The sequence below is a fragment of the Rousettus aegyptiacus genome, unplaced genomic scaffold (assembly GCF_014176215.1).
Source record: "Rousettus aegyptiacus isolate mRouAeg1 unplaced genomic scaffold, mRouAeg1.p scaffold_m13_p_3, whole genome shotgun sequence".
NCBI lineage: Eukaryota > Metazoa > Chordata > Mammalia > Chiroptera > Pteropodidae > Rousettus > Rousettus aegyptiacus.
In genome coordinates this window covers 73664275-73679385 of record NW_023416306.1, presented here as the reverse complement: position 1 = coordinate 73679385, position 15111 = coordinate 73664275, and the positions used below count along the sequence as shown (strand labels likewise).

General features: G+C 46.3%; 1 protein-coding gene and 1 pseudogene across 2 annotated transcripts in view; one reads left to right on the top strand and one right to left on the bottom strand.

Moving 5' to 3' along the window:
* Positions 1 to 15111, bottom strand: part of PHF2 (PHD finger protein 2) — an 88752-nt gene that overhangs the window by 25938 nt on the left and 47703 nt on the right. For both annotated transcript variants that reach the window (XM_016125371.2, XM_016125372.2), the window contains 4 exons: positions 14990 to 15075; positions 9719 to 9833; positions 2884 to 3044; positions 234 to 375 (listed from right to left, as the gene is read on the bottom strand). In XM_016125371.2, coding sequence (XP_015980857.2) covers positions 234 to 375; positions 2884 to 3044; positions 9719 to 9833; positions 14990 to 15075 — 504 coding nt within the window. The remainder of the gene's footprint in view (positions 1 to 233; positions 376 to 2883; positions 3045 to 9718; positions 9834 to 14989; positions 15076 to 15111) is intronic.
* Positions 8050 to 8168, top strand: LOC118600926 (annotated as a pseudogene).

Sequence of the window (15111 nt, the reverse complement as noted above, 5' to 3'; positions counted from 1 at the left end):
TGGCTGTTACCAATGGTTCTTTCTAGGGAGCAGGATGAGGCAAACCGAAGGATAAACTGGCATCCTGCTCCTTATTTTCTGTTTGAATTGTTCACAATGCATAACTTGCATACTTTATAAGAAAAACAGCAAAATAGTGCCATGTGTGGTATTTTACACTCCGTGAGACCTGTCACGTGTGTGCCTGCCAGATTGGGGAGGGCATGCCCACAGGCCTCACCCACCCCACTCACCTGGTGTCAGAGAATTCGAGGCTAGTGAGGCTGAGGACCCGCCTGCGGCTGGTGCTATAGTAATAGTCCACAAATTCCTTCAGTTTCATCTTGCAGTCTTTCTGCTTGGTCACATCTGTCACATCCACGCTCCGCTCTGGGCCTAGGCAGGCAGCAGAGGAGGGTGAGTGCCCCAGGGTGATGGCTTGGCCTCCTGTGAGGTTGGGCCAGGACGAGTAGCCAAGAAGAGGGCTGGACACTGAAGCTCTGTTCTCTGCCATCCAACCTGCCACCCTGCCCACTCCTTCCGGGCTGCCAGACGCAACGAGGTGGCAGAGTCACCAGCCTCAGGTAAGGTGGTCAGATAAGCAGGTTGCTAGGTAAATTTGAACTTGAGATAAATATTGAATGTATTTTTAGTATAAGTATATCCTGAATACACTTATAATCTAAAAATGTTAAAAAAAATCAAGAAAGTTCTGCATTTCTAGGGAACCAACTCAATATTCTGAAAATCAATAAGTAAAAAAAAAAACAACAACACACATTTCTATAGCTGATGAGGAAAAGTACAGGTAATAGTGTGGATGATAGAAAGTTCAGCACAACCGAGTCACCAATGAGGGAAATATTTTATAGAGGACTCATAGTTAACAGCAGGGGAACGAAGGACAGGAATAACCAACTCTTCCTTCCCAACAGTCCTCCATAGCTACTCAGACCTCGAGCTGAAAAGCTGATGAGTTTCTGTGGACAGATGGGGCTGGACTGCCTGGATCACTGCCTAAAAATGGGTGGTCAGGCATGGCAGGCCTTTAACCAAATGGAACCACCCCTATCCAGGAAGGATGCTGCCAACGACCTGAGTTCAGACTTGAGCAAACTTCTCACCACATGGTGCAGGTACTACTGGGGACAGAAGAACATGCTACATGACAGCACAGGGATGCTGTCAGCCAAATTCTCAGTGTGAGATTTTCCTAAATCCCAATGTGTGAAATTCTCCATAACTAACGACCCCATTTCTCTAACAAACCAATGGAATGGAAAAGAGAGGGGGCTGTTCCAAAAGAAAAGAGACTGAAGGGACATAAAAACCCAATAAAGTGTATGGTCTCGTTTCGATTCTGATCGAAAGAGTCAAAAGTAAAAGGGTAACTGAGGCAACTGGGAAGAATTACAGTGGGTCTTAGATGATATTAAGGAATTATCATTTGTGTTGTAGAGTGCAAGAATTGAATCATGATTACATTTAAAAAAACAAACAAACATCTCTTAGAGCTTTGTATTGGAATTGTCATGGGTGACATGATGGATGTACCAGAATTTGGCTTTAAAATACTCTGGGAGGAGGTGGTCAGGAAAAAGTGAGGGAGACAGAAAAACAGCCAAAAGCTGGGCATGTAAGGCTCACTGCTGACTCCTCTTATTTTGTGTGTGTGTGTGAGAAGTTCCATAATAAAATAATTAAAATGGGAGAGAAAGACATTTATAATAAAAGCCTCTAAGACCATCTCTCCATGTGGCATAGCTGTGGTACAGGGGGCAGGGCCTGGGCATGCTCAAGCCCAGGGCCTAAAGTACAGAGTGGTGGGAAGATGACCCAAACTTATATGTGGGAAGAGCCTAAAAAAATGTCTGGCCCCTGGGAGGCATCCACTAGATGTTGGCTGTTCTTCCAGGTGCTATTATAGGCCTGGCACACAGCCCAGACAGCAGTCATCACCAGGCTCGAAAGTGAGTCCTTCTCCTTCCCTGGCACAAGTGGGTCAGCCCTAGAGCCAACCCTGGTAGGCTCTGTCCAGCTTCAAAGAGTGGTGTGGCCCCTGGTTCTCATACAAATGATCTCATTTAGTCCCCATACCTGCCCCACCAGAGGTTTTACAGATTCAGAGGGTCAAGGTTTGGGCAATGGAGCAACTCATCTGCGGTCATTGGTGCCGGCACCCTCACCAGCGCCGACTTGGACATTTACCATTTCAGGGTCATTCCTTCTTCACTGGCCACCCAGGCATCCCCTCCAACACACTGAACCCTGGCAACCTCAAAGCCCTCAAAGCCAGGGTAATATGGTCACTGGCCCAGCTGGGGTCACTGCTGGGGATATGCTGGCCTTTCCATGCCAGCTGCCTCATGGATAACACCCCAATATACATAAGTACTTACTTCCCTCTACCCAGAAGTGTCCTGCCTGAGGCTGTCCACATTGCTGGAAACTGCCAGGGGATATAAGACAAGGCTGTTGACAGTATCAGCTGGAACCCAGAGGGATCCAGGAAAGAGGTGGCCCTGGGCCGTGGGAAGGTGTGTCCTGGGGCACATGAGTGAGGCCGCCCCCAGGAGAGACTAAGAAGGACATAGCACAAGCCTCAAGGGAAGTGGCTCCACCTGGCTGGACCTTCCTGGCATGACTGTCATTAGCATCCAATGGTAATGGAATTTGTAGCTGGCAGAATCAAGGGGTCCCTACAACAGCCCTTACTCTGCAGACTGAGTAACTGCAAGGGGAAGGGGCCTGGGGCAAATGTCATTTAGGTGGAACATGTGATCTAATCTTAAAAGCACCCACAACAGAGCACAGAGACCCTGACTCACACCCGCTCACACATCACAGGGGTCCAGGCCAGCAAGCCCTGGGTACTCATGGCTGCACGAAGTGGAGGGCACTTACCCACGTAGTTCTCGACGTCACTGACGTAGAAGGTTGGGGCTGGGACCGCCAGACCCAGCCCATCTTTCTTGGGGACAAGAATGGGCTCAGTGAAGCCGTGCTCCTCCATGTACCCCAATGTAAGCTGGCTGCCCGGTACACGGGCCACCACGTCTTCCGCACTGTGAGGAAGTACAGTTCAGAGGTCACGTTGGCTTGGTGGGGAGCAGCCTCCCTGTATCCTGACAGGCCTAGAAAGGGGCTCAGGGCTGGAGACCTGGAGCCCAGGCTCCAGTCACATACCTCCCACAGCCCCAGGAGAAGGACCCCCCACAGTGTCATGCCTGGAGGTCATGGGGCAGCCACACTGCAGAGTTTTACACACCCCTGACAGAGAGAAACCTCGAGGTTCATGTACCTGCCCAGGGGCGAGGTGAGAGGTGAATGGGAGACAAGGACACATCACACCCATCCCTCCTACCAAGGCAGAGATCCTCCCACATTACTCTTTGTTCTCCCAGCTCCCCCTACCTGAGCCCCTGCACAGGGTGGGTCTGAGGCCTGAGAATGCAGCAGATGGAGACAAAGCCCTTCTCAATGGAAAATTGATCTACAGATTCCACACAAGCCCAATCAAAATACCAGTTGACATCTTTGCAGAAATTGACAAGCTGAACTTAGAATGCTGACTAAAAATGTAAGGTACCCAGATAACTAAAAGTCTTAAAAATGAAGAACAAAATTGGAGGATACTTCCCAATTTCAAAATTCATTACAAAGCTACAATAATTAAGGCTGTGTGGTAATGGCATAAGAAGAGACATAAGGATCAATGGAACACAACTGAGTGTCTATATATAAACCCAAACAACCACAGTCAACTGCTTTTCATCAAGAGTGCCAAGAAGATTCAATGAAGAAAGAAAATAGTGCATGGGAGAACTCAACAGCCACATACAAAAGAATGAAGTTGGACCCCAACCACACATCACATACAAAATTTAACTCAAAATTAGTCAAAGACCTAATTATAAGAGCTAAAACTATAAAACTTTTAGAAGAAAACACAAGCATAAATATTCACGACCTTGAATTTAGCACTGTTTTTTTTAGATTAGCCACTAAAAGCACAAATGAAAAAAGGAAAAATAAATTAGACTTCATCAACATTTTTGTGTTTCAAAGAAGCACTATCGAAAAGTGAAAAAAGACAACCCAAAGAATGAGAGATAGTATCTGGTAAGTGATGAGTATCCAGAATATGTAAAGGACTCTGACAACTTAACAATAAAAAGACAATTCAATTAACGAGAAGGGGTTAAAAAAACATGGAACTGGACTTCTGGCTTCAAATGTCACATGTGAAGAGCCTGAAAGTTGTCATTCCTATCCTCACAAGAAAAAAAAGTTGAACAAACTGAAAACTAATGACTTTTCTTACATTTATTAGATAATTGGGGTTTCATGAAAAATAGCCACCCCAAAATCTGGGGAGACAGGCAAATACAGAAAATTCACAGCCAAGATAAGCTTACCTGAAGGAGAAGCTGCTGGAGGCAGTTAACTGGTAGAAAAAAACACTTAAATAGTAATTTTTAACAAAGTTTCGAAGTTGAGTGTGGACTAGCTTAATAGTTTAAAACTCCTGGAAGCCCAGTCTCAGTGGATACCCACACTTTCACGGATTTTACTTCGAGGAACTCTACCAGGCTCTCATGATGAAGATTTGCTCTTATTTTAGGCAAAGGAAGGGGAAAAGTAACTATGCTTAAATATACTCACGGTGTTCTCCATAACAATGTTTACCTCCAGGAGAACTTACTTTACCATACCCTTATTTGACAGGGGGAAGGGCAAGTAGCCAACTGCAGCCCTCACAAGCCTTCCTGTCTTAGGTAAGGAAGGAAAAAGAAAAGGTCAAGAAATGCTTCTGAAGGTAACAGCCCAGAGCCCTGAGCCCACTAAAACACTGAGATTTAATCATTAAATTATAGAACACTTCCATTCCTCAAAACCTTACAACCATATTACAGTATAATAACAGTTAAGTATAATTGAGAGAGCTGCAAGACATAGACTATTTAAAAAGGAGTTCTTAGGAAAACCTAAAGAAAACAAAAGGGGGAGGGAATAAAAACAAGGAAACTAGAAGAAGTAATGCCTCTGGCACCTACAGTTATAGTAAACATTAACAGCCCAGCTCCTAGTCAGGTCAATATAAAGCCTCATACTAAATGCTTAATTATCTTAGTTTCTATTATCCAATACATCATGTCCAGCTTTTGACAAAATATTATAAGACATGCTAAAAGTCAAGAAAATCCAGTCTGAAGAGACAAATTAAGCGTCAGAACAAGACTCAGATAGAGCACAGAATTTGGAATTGTCAGATAGGAAATTTAAAATAATTATGACTAAAAAGTTAGGAGTGCTAATGGATAAAGTAGATAACATGCAAGAATAGATGGGTAATGTAAGCAGAAAGATGGAAACTCTACTAATCAAAAAGAAATGCTGGCGGGGGGCGGGGGGTGGGGGGGATGGGACTAACGTAAATGAAGGAAGCCTCCATCAGAAGCCTGGACAGCTGAGGAAAGAATCAGTAAGCTTGGAGTATGTCAACAAAAACTTTCAAACCTGAAAGGCAAGGAGGACAAGTTAAAAAAAAGGGGGGAAACAGATTATCCAAGAAATGTAGAACAATTACAAAAGGAGTAATATTTGTCTGCTGGGAATGTCAGAAGGAAAAGAGAAAAAGGAGAATATTTGAAGTAATAATGACAAAATTAACGACAGACATGTAACGAGAAATCCAGAAAGCTCAGACAACATCAAGCAGCATAAATACCAAAACAAAACAAAATAAAATAAAACACCCAAATCTATACTTAGGCACGTTATATTCAAACTACAGAAAATCAAAGACAAAGAAAATAGCCTGAAAGAAGTCAAATAAAGAAATCAACCTCTGGCATGACAGAGTGAAGAGCTCTACTGATCTGCACCCCAGTGAAACTAGTGAAAATTATTTTTAAAAACAACTATATAAAGCCTCTGGAATTGGTCCTAAGAGAAAATAGCAAACAAAAAAACATCTATGCAAGAAATCTATGAAAGCTCAGTAAGAATGGAAAGATGCTCGAGGTCGCTAAGCATCAGAGAAATGCAAATTAAAACCACAATGAGAAAGCACCTCACACCTCTCAGAATGGCTATCATCAATAAATCAAAAAACAGCAAGTGCTGGCAAGGATGCAGAGAAAAAGGAACCCTCATACACTGTTGGTGGGATAGCAAATTGGTACAGCTGCTATGGAAAACAGTATGTTGGTTCCTCAAAAAATTTAAAATGGATAAACCTTTTGACCCAGCAATTGCACTTCGGGGTATTTATCCAAAGAAAACTAAAACAATAATTCATAAAGATCTATGCACTCCAATATTCCTGGCAGCACAATTTACAATAGCCAAGGTATGGAAGCAACCTAAATGCCTATTAACAGACAATTGTATAAAGAAATTATAGTTCATATATACAATGGAATATTACTCAGCCATTAAAAAAATGAATTCCTACCATTTGCAACAACATGGATGGACCTACAGGTTATTATGCTGAGTGAAATAAGTCAGACAGAGAAAGACACATACCATATGATTTCACTTATATATGGTATCTAAGGAACAAAAAGAACAAACTAATCAAAAACAGATTCACAGATATAGTGGACAATTTGGTGACAGGCAGAGGGGAGGAGGATTGGGAAACTGGAAGAATGGGGTGAGGGTTAAAGAAGTACAAATTAGTAGTTGATAGCTGGGCGTGGGGAGCATGGCAGAGGGAATGCAGTTAGCATTAATATGATTGCTAAGTGGAGGGCCAGAGGAGGGACGGAGCAATTTGGGGAATCGTTTTATGAACATTATAGATGTCTAACCAATGTACTGTATATTTGAAACTAATTTAAATAAATTAATTAATGAGAAAGAAAGAAAGAAAGAAAGAAAGAAAGAAAGAAAGAAAGAAAGAAAGACAGACTGAAAGAAAAAAGAAAGAAAAAGAAAAGGAACATAATCCCGCATTGGAAAAGAAAGAAGTAAAACTATCTATTCAAATATGACATGATCGTGTGTATAAAAAAAATCATAAGGAATCTACTAAAAGACAATCAGAACAGATAAACTAGTTCATCAAGGTTGTGGGATATAAGATCGATGTATAAAAATCAATTGTATTTCAGAACAGTTGCAATGAACAATTTGAAAATAAAATTAAGAAAACGATTTCACTTACAAGCACATCAAAAAGAATAAATCACTTAAGAATAAACTTTAAAAAGGAAGTGCAAAACTTATACTCTGAAACTTATACTCTAAAAAACATTGTTGAAAGAAATGTAAAAGATCTTGATAAATAAGAAAATAGCCCATATTCATGGGTTGAAAGACTTAACATAGTTAAGACGGTAATACTCTTCTGATTCTACTGATCTACAGATTCAACAGAATCCATACCAGAGTCGCAGATGACTCTCTGTAAAAACTGACAACCTGATCCTAAAATTCATATGGAATTGCAAGGGACCTGGAAAAACCAAAACAATCTTGAAAAAGAAAAACAAAATTGAAGGATGCACACATCTCAATTTCAAAACTTATTGCAAAGTTACAGTAATCAAAACAGTGTGAGACTGGATTAAGGATAAAGAGAGATTAGTGGGGTAGAATTAAGGGTCCAGGAAACAGTGCATACATCTATAACTGAGAGATTTTTGACAAGTGCGCCAAGACCATTTAACAGCGAAAGAACTGCCTTTTTAATAAATGTGCAGGAACAAATGCATAGCTACAAGCAAAAAAAAATGAAGTTAGATCCTTACCTCCCACTATATGTAAAAATTATCTGAAAATGTATCAAAAATCAAACTGTAAGATGTAAAACTATAAAACTCTTAGAAGAAAACATGGAGATATATCTTCATGACCTTGGATTTGGCAAAGGATTCTAAGATGTGCTGACAAAAGCACAAACAATAAAAGAAAATATATGGATTAGACTTCACCAAAATCACAAAGGTTTGCATTTCCAAGGGCACTACAAAGAAAAGTGAAAAAGTCAATCTACTAAATTAGATAAAGTGATCACAAATCATATCTAATAAGACAATAATGCATAATAAAAAATGTGGTCACAGCCATGCCACCCTGAACAAGCCTGATCCCATCTGATCTCGGAAGCTAAGCAGGGTTGGGCCTGGTTAGTACTTGGATGGGAGACCACCTAGGAAGACCAGGTGCTATAGATATAAAAAATAAAAAATTAGGGATTGTAAGATGATAAGGTCCTGCAATCTGTGAGGTCAACCAAGGGTTGCCTCACCTAAAAAATTTTTTTTAATAAAATAAAAATAAATGTAAAGAACTCTTAGAACTCAATAATAAAAAGATAAAAAATTTAAATAGGCAAAGGATCTGAACTGACATTTCTCCAAGGAAAATATACAAGTGACCAATAAGCACATGAAAATATGTTCAGCATCATTTGATTCAGTAAATCAAAATCACAATGACAGACCACATCATACCTACGAAGATGATTAAAATCAAAAAGTCAGATAATAGCAACTGCGAGTGAGGACGTGGAGAAAGTGGAACCCTCATGTACTGCTAGTAGGAATGGAAAGTGGTAAAATTATTTTTGGAAAACAGTCCAGTAGTTCCTCAAACAATTAAATATAGAATGTTTATAATAGAATTATTTACAATAGCCAAAAATCAGAAATAACCCAAATGTTTGTCAACTGGATGAATAAACGAAATGTGATCTATCTACACAATGGAATATTATGCTGCTGTTAAAAAGGGGTGTAGGGCTGGCACACACTATGACATAGATGAACCTTGAGGACATTATGCCGAGTGAAGGAAGCAGACACTAAAGGCCACATATTGTATAATTCCATTTAGATATAATGTCCACAATCGACAAATCCACAAAAGCAGACTGCAGATTACTGATTGCTTAGGGCTGGGGGAGGAGGAGGAGGAATGGGGGTGATAAAGGTATGGGTTTCTTTTGGGGTGATGAAATATTCTAAAATTGACTAATGGTGGTGTACATATCTATGAATATACCAAAGACAACTGAATTGTACCCTTTCGATGGATGCTTTGTATGATATATAAATTATATCTCAATAAAGGTGAAAAAAATTGAAAGGAAAAAAGAAAGAAGCCAGAGAGAAAAACCACTTGTCCATAGAGGACAAAGGATAAGAGTTACACCAGAGTCTCATCAGAGACCACAAAGAAGAAAATGGAAAGATGGCGCAAAATTGTCACACAAACACTGTCATCCAGCGTGAAAGGCTGAGGGATGGCACATAGCAGGTCCCGTGTTACCATGCCCCTTTCTTACCAGAAGCCATTCTGGTGGCCCTAAACCCTCTGGTCTCACACAAGACAGGGTGCAGGGGTTGGGGGTTTAGAAGGATACCTAGGGACACCCAGCCAGGCCTAGGGTACACAAGGAAGCTGTGATCCTGGGGCCAGGACCTGCAACATCTGGAGAGTGGTCTTAGGCTGGACACCAGCCCTACTCCTTCTATAAAAGGGGACAAGGCATCTCCCTTAGGATGGTCTTATGAGAAGGACACACCCAGTGGAGACATGAGCCCCTTGTGCCTCCTGGTCTGTACCCAGAAGTACTGAGAAGGGAGAGATTAGGCCCCTGCCAAAGGCCTATGGTTTCAGGGGGCTATGCTTTACCCTAGAGGGAAGACCACAGCCTTAGCCCCTGTGGGGGTTGTGTACAGGCCTAGGAGAGAGCGGGCAGCAGGGGGACGCAGGTGCCCACCTGGGAAAGGTTCGACTCCGCAACTCCTTGATGAAGAGCTGGCTGCCATTCTGCACGGGTTTCACGTCCGGCGTCTGCCCTGGACCATGTTTGTGCCAGGTCCGCTTCTTCTTCACTGCAGATGAGACAGGACAGTGGGTTGGCACCTATCACAGCCCCACTCCCTGTGTTCCCCTCCCCATGCCTCCAGGAACCAGTCAGGAGGGTAGCTGCTGAAAAGCCTTAAACTTAACCAGACTCAACCCTCCTCAGGCAGTCCTTGTGGTCTCCAGGGCCTAGCCCACTCAGCCCTTCACATCCCCAAGACCCTGCATCATTACATGGTCAGGAGCCCTCACCCTCCCCAGCCTTCAGTCACAGCCTCCACCCCAACCCACACCTCCCAACCCTCTGGCTCAGTTGATGGCACCCAGAAGCTGGGGTCACCCAGGACCTCTCCCTGAGAAATCATCAGGGCACCTCCTGAGAAGGTCCCATCAAGGGTGGCCATCAGGACACCTCCTCCCCTCGGACTTGTCCTCAAATAGCACTGTTACCACCCTCCTAGGACCTTCGCTGCTCCAACAGCCAACAGCTCACAGACAGAACAAGGCCTGCTGCCATCTACTGTGCCCACCTCACCCGCTCTGAGCAGCCACACACGCCCACTCCCTTAGGCTGCCCCGCCCTCGTGTGTGCTCCTAGGGCATCGGCACACGTGCACCTTAGACTTTTTACACACACGCGTGTGCACATATCCCTACTGAACTGTAAGACACTTGTGCACATACACGTACACTCACACATGCACACACCCTTACGGGACTGTGAGCCCTCAACGGAGGGATGCAGTTTCCTTGTAGCTCCCCCATCTCACCGACCCCTTCAGGGCAGCCACAGGTAACTCGTGACTGAGGAGGGCGCCAACATGGAAACCTGCCACTGAGGGCTGCCGGGTGGGGACTGAAACAGGTTGACCCTCAGCAGAAGTGATAATGGATACGTGGGACGGCTGGCAGAGTCCTCAGTGCACCTGTCCTCAGACGAGAACAGTGGCTGCAGGGGTGAGCCCTGTGACTCTTGTGTCTCAGGGGTTATGGGGATGAGGGCAGCTGACAAAAGCACCATGACAGTGACTACCCCTGAGAAAGATTTGGCAAAAGCAGGAAGGGGAAGGTGCTAGGTGGTTGGTGACTGAGCTGGCCTCTGTTCCAAACCACCACCCTTTCCCCATTTCCCATCAAGTCAACGTGTTGACTATCTCCAACATCACGATATTGGGTGATAATACATCACGCCTGTCTCCATGGCCAAGGTGTGAATGGATGTTAGGGAAATCTGGCAAGATAGAAGTTAGGGCTTCTTTCTTCAGGCAGCACCAGGCACAGACAGGAGACCCAAAGGGCTTGGGGTTACCTACCCAAATATTTCTTGCCCCACTATCTTGTCTCTGTGACCCTGGGCAAGGTATTGGAATTTATGTCTCATCTTTAATAGAGAGATGCTAGCCCTGGCCTCCTGGGTTCCTCATGAGAGGTAATAAGGGGGTAGTGCTTGGCACCATGCCTGCTCCGGGGAGCTCTGTGGGGCACTGCTGCACGAGCTCAAGTCTCTTTCTCAAAACTGCTCTGTCCAAAGGCAAATTCAGCGCCCATTCCAGATCAATAGGCTCTTCCCTGTGTGCCCTACTATGTCCCTAGGTCCAGAGCCTCCAGGATGGAAGATGGACTCCAGACAGGAAGGGCCTGACCCATGCCCCTCAATGCCCACCTGAGCTAGGTGGGTAACTTTCCACTGCCCTTTGGTTACCCTGTCTCAAGCCAGTTCTCCCCAGAAGTTTGCGTGCACTTGCTGAGTATCTCAGCTCTGTACAGGAGTCACTAAAGCAACAGATGGCCTGAGGTCATCTCCACTTCCTAAAGAGCCCAGTGGGGTGGAACAGGGAGGGGGTATTCCTGGTCAAACCAAGGCCCTGGGGTGGGGACACCATTCCAACAACAGCCCAGGTTACTCTGATTCTGAAAATAGCCTAAATATCATTATCCTTTCTGCTGGGCCTGTAGCTGCATCGAGAAGTAACCCTGGAACATCCGGTGTGCACAGAGCTTTAGAGTTTACAAGGTGCTCCCCACTCAAAGGGCCTGAGGAAACAAAGATCACTGTGTATGTACACAGAGGAACAGAATAAAACTCAACAAGCTGGGCTTCCTGGATCTGGGCTATTCTCATCAATCAGGGGACCTCCCTGCCTGCTCCCAATGGAAGGAGAGCCTAGCTCTCAGGGGGTCCCCACCTATGACGTAACCCAACACATTTAGGGATTTGTGTGATGAGAACGGAAACCAAGGACACAGGCTGGAATCCGTGACACTACAGATAGAAGAGTCCACAACACGACTGTGGACTGACGAAGAAAGAGGAGAGCCTAGTGCGGTGTGGGGGTTGGTGGGGGCAGGCAAAGGAAAAGGGAGGTGCTGAGGAGGGGACTCCATGTGGGTCCCTCCAGGTCAACAGGATGGGGGCATCCAACCACTGTCCTCCTAGCAGAGCCTGAGGATGCCCAAGTTGGTACCTGCTTCTACGCCTCTTATGCAGGGTGGTATGGTCCCAGGCCAGCCCTACTTTCAGGGAAGAAACTGAGGCTGGAGTCCAGCCATGGTCTCCTCAGAAGGTATGCAGAAGCACAAGGACGCAGACTGCCTGGCGCAGAGTGCCCTGTTCCGGGATGCCACATGGAGAGACTGAGTCTCGGAGGGGGCACAGGGCTGAGCCACAGGGGACATGTTGGAGCAGTGGGTAGCAGGAGAAAAAAGCAGCACCTCCATGTGACCCCAAGAGCTGGGCCTGAGAAGTGGGTGCTCAGGCTCGCACTCAGGACTGAACAGCTCCACGACCATATGGAAAGACTGCCCTCCCTGACGCTGGAGCTGGAGCATGTGAGCTGGATCAGCAGTCAGAGAAAGAGCTGTGAGGCAGGGTGTGAGCTCCACCAGCTCCCCTTACAACCCTGGTTAGTGAACTCCTTTTCTCCCCCAGAGCCTATGACCCCCTTGAACCCAGAGGCTATGTCCTCCTGCCTGTGGTACCCCCACATCCCCCTATGATAATGCACCCTGGAGACAGCCTCCCGTGGAACACCTGAGGTGCGGGGGTGACACCCTAGCCCACTGGGTGTCACAGCTAGGCCAGCCTCAAGAAGAAAGAAGTCAGTGAGTAAAGTAACGTTTTAAACAGTCACAGAGCTAAAGAGAGGTAACACTGGAGTAAGAACCACTTTAAGGCTGTGCCACCTGCTTCCCCCGAGCCTTTGTGTCAACGGGGACTCCTTGCTGAGTTCTCGTGGGAAAACCCTGGGCCCTGAACCAAATCCGTGTGAACAGGGAAAACATGTGGGCTTCCTGTCCACACCTTGCTATGCTTGCTGCAAACCCCACCCAGGACAGAACAGGAGGCAGGCCTGGGGCTTTAGAAGGCCCTCAGCACAACCCATGGGCTTGGGGGCTCCCCTGGGGACAGTGAAAACAAGAGGCCTCTTGCTCCCAGGAGACTCGATGTGGAAGGTGTGACCGAGTCAATGTGATAAAAACCAACTGGTGTGTCACAGAAAGGCTCTAGTCAGAGCACAGACCCTTTCCAAACGAAGAATGACAAGCATTCTGGAAAACACACTGGTGGAAGGTGCTAGAACCTATATCTTTGTCCCTAATGGCATAGAACCATCGATAACATCAGATAGGAAAAGTCTGATTCACTGAATTTATAAATTTATAAACATGCAAACAACATGCGCGTGCGCACACGCGCGCGCGCACGCACACACACACACACACACACACACTCACACTGCACATACACACAACCAGTATGGGCTACAGGGTCCTGCCAGGCTGCCAGCCCTGCATTCTCTGGGGGTGGCTGGCTGTGTCAAGTAAGGGCACCTGCACTTGGCTTTCAGCAGCAACAACAAGCAGCTGGGGACCACCAGGCTTCTGCCCAAATCCAGAGCACAAGAGCAGAGGCTGGGTTGGCAGGCACATGTACCCCAACAGTGGGCAAGCTGTCGTCGCCAGGGAATGGTGCTTCTGGGACACACAGGGGCATTGGAGAAATTGCGCTGTGTGTACACACCAACGCTTGCCTCACACCCTGCTGTAGCCCAACCCCAGCCCTGATTCATGTGAGAGCCCACAAACCATACAGAAGTAGCCCTGCCCTACCCTCCCCAAACCCTCTAAGACAGTGCCTCCCCAGGACACTAGGCTCTGTTGGAGAGACAAGCAGAGACTCCAGATTCAATCCTGCTTTATCCCTGGCACTGCCCTCAGGGTCACGTGTTATAGTCCCAGGTTGCCACCCTGTTCATCTCTCCCAGGCCCTGAGCTTTCTCGCTGGCTCAGGAGGTGCCGGAAATGCCATCGATTAACCCACAAGGGTGGTAGTCATACTCTCGTATCTGCTGAAAAGAAGTGACCAGATGAACGATGGAGTAATTAAGGCAGATACCAATGCTGCCAACTCCTCGGGGTACAAGGGTAAGTTAGAAACTGCGAATCTAACTGCTTCAGGATGGCAGGCTGTCTTCTGCCACCAGCCAAAGCCAGCATCCAGCCTGCACCTCCTGTGAGGAGCCCCCGACCCAGGCTAGAAACCAGAGGACACATTAATACTCCTTCATGCCATCTGTCCTATCCCTAAGCTAGGCCCGCCCTCAGTCCTTGCCCACCACACCCAGTAATCTCAGCCTTGGAACTCGCCTCTTACTCAGCCATGATGTGGGACCCCCTGGAGTAACCTTGGATGAGCCTACACCCTGGGGAGCTCCAACAGTAACTGCCACACCCCCAAGGGACCAGAGGAAGTTGAGGTGGGGGAGATAAAGTCCTCAGGATGGGCAAATAGCAGGCAGTTTGGAAAAGGGAACTGCCTAAGATACCTTGCAGGAGGTAAAGAAGGGAGGAGGGGAAGGCCCCCACAATGCAGGGCTGCGCTAAGCAGCCCCTGGGACAGCCTTGCATCACATCCCTGTCTCAGACAGGCTTGGCCCCTACAAGGACTGGAGTTTGTGGCCCCTGTCCAGGCCTTAGAGAACCAGTGAGGTCTTTGCACAGCAGCCTTGAGTGCAGACACCAATCAGGAGGGCCTGCAGTGGGACTGGCTAGGTCATAAGAGGTGGTAAACGAAGCTAGAGGTGGTTTCCAAGCACCAGGGTGTGACCACCCAGGGAGTGTTACCCCAGCAAGCCAGACCAGGGTCGGTCAGATCCAAGAGGTGGTGGTGTGGATTTGTACTTACAGGTAGACTTCCCATGAGTTTTCTCACAGTTCGGGCAGTGGTATATGTCAATGTCTGGGGCCTCCTCCTCTTCCACTCCAACACAGCTAAAATGTAGGAAATACAGACATCACTGGCGTTCA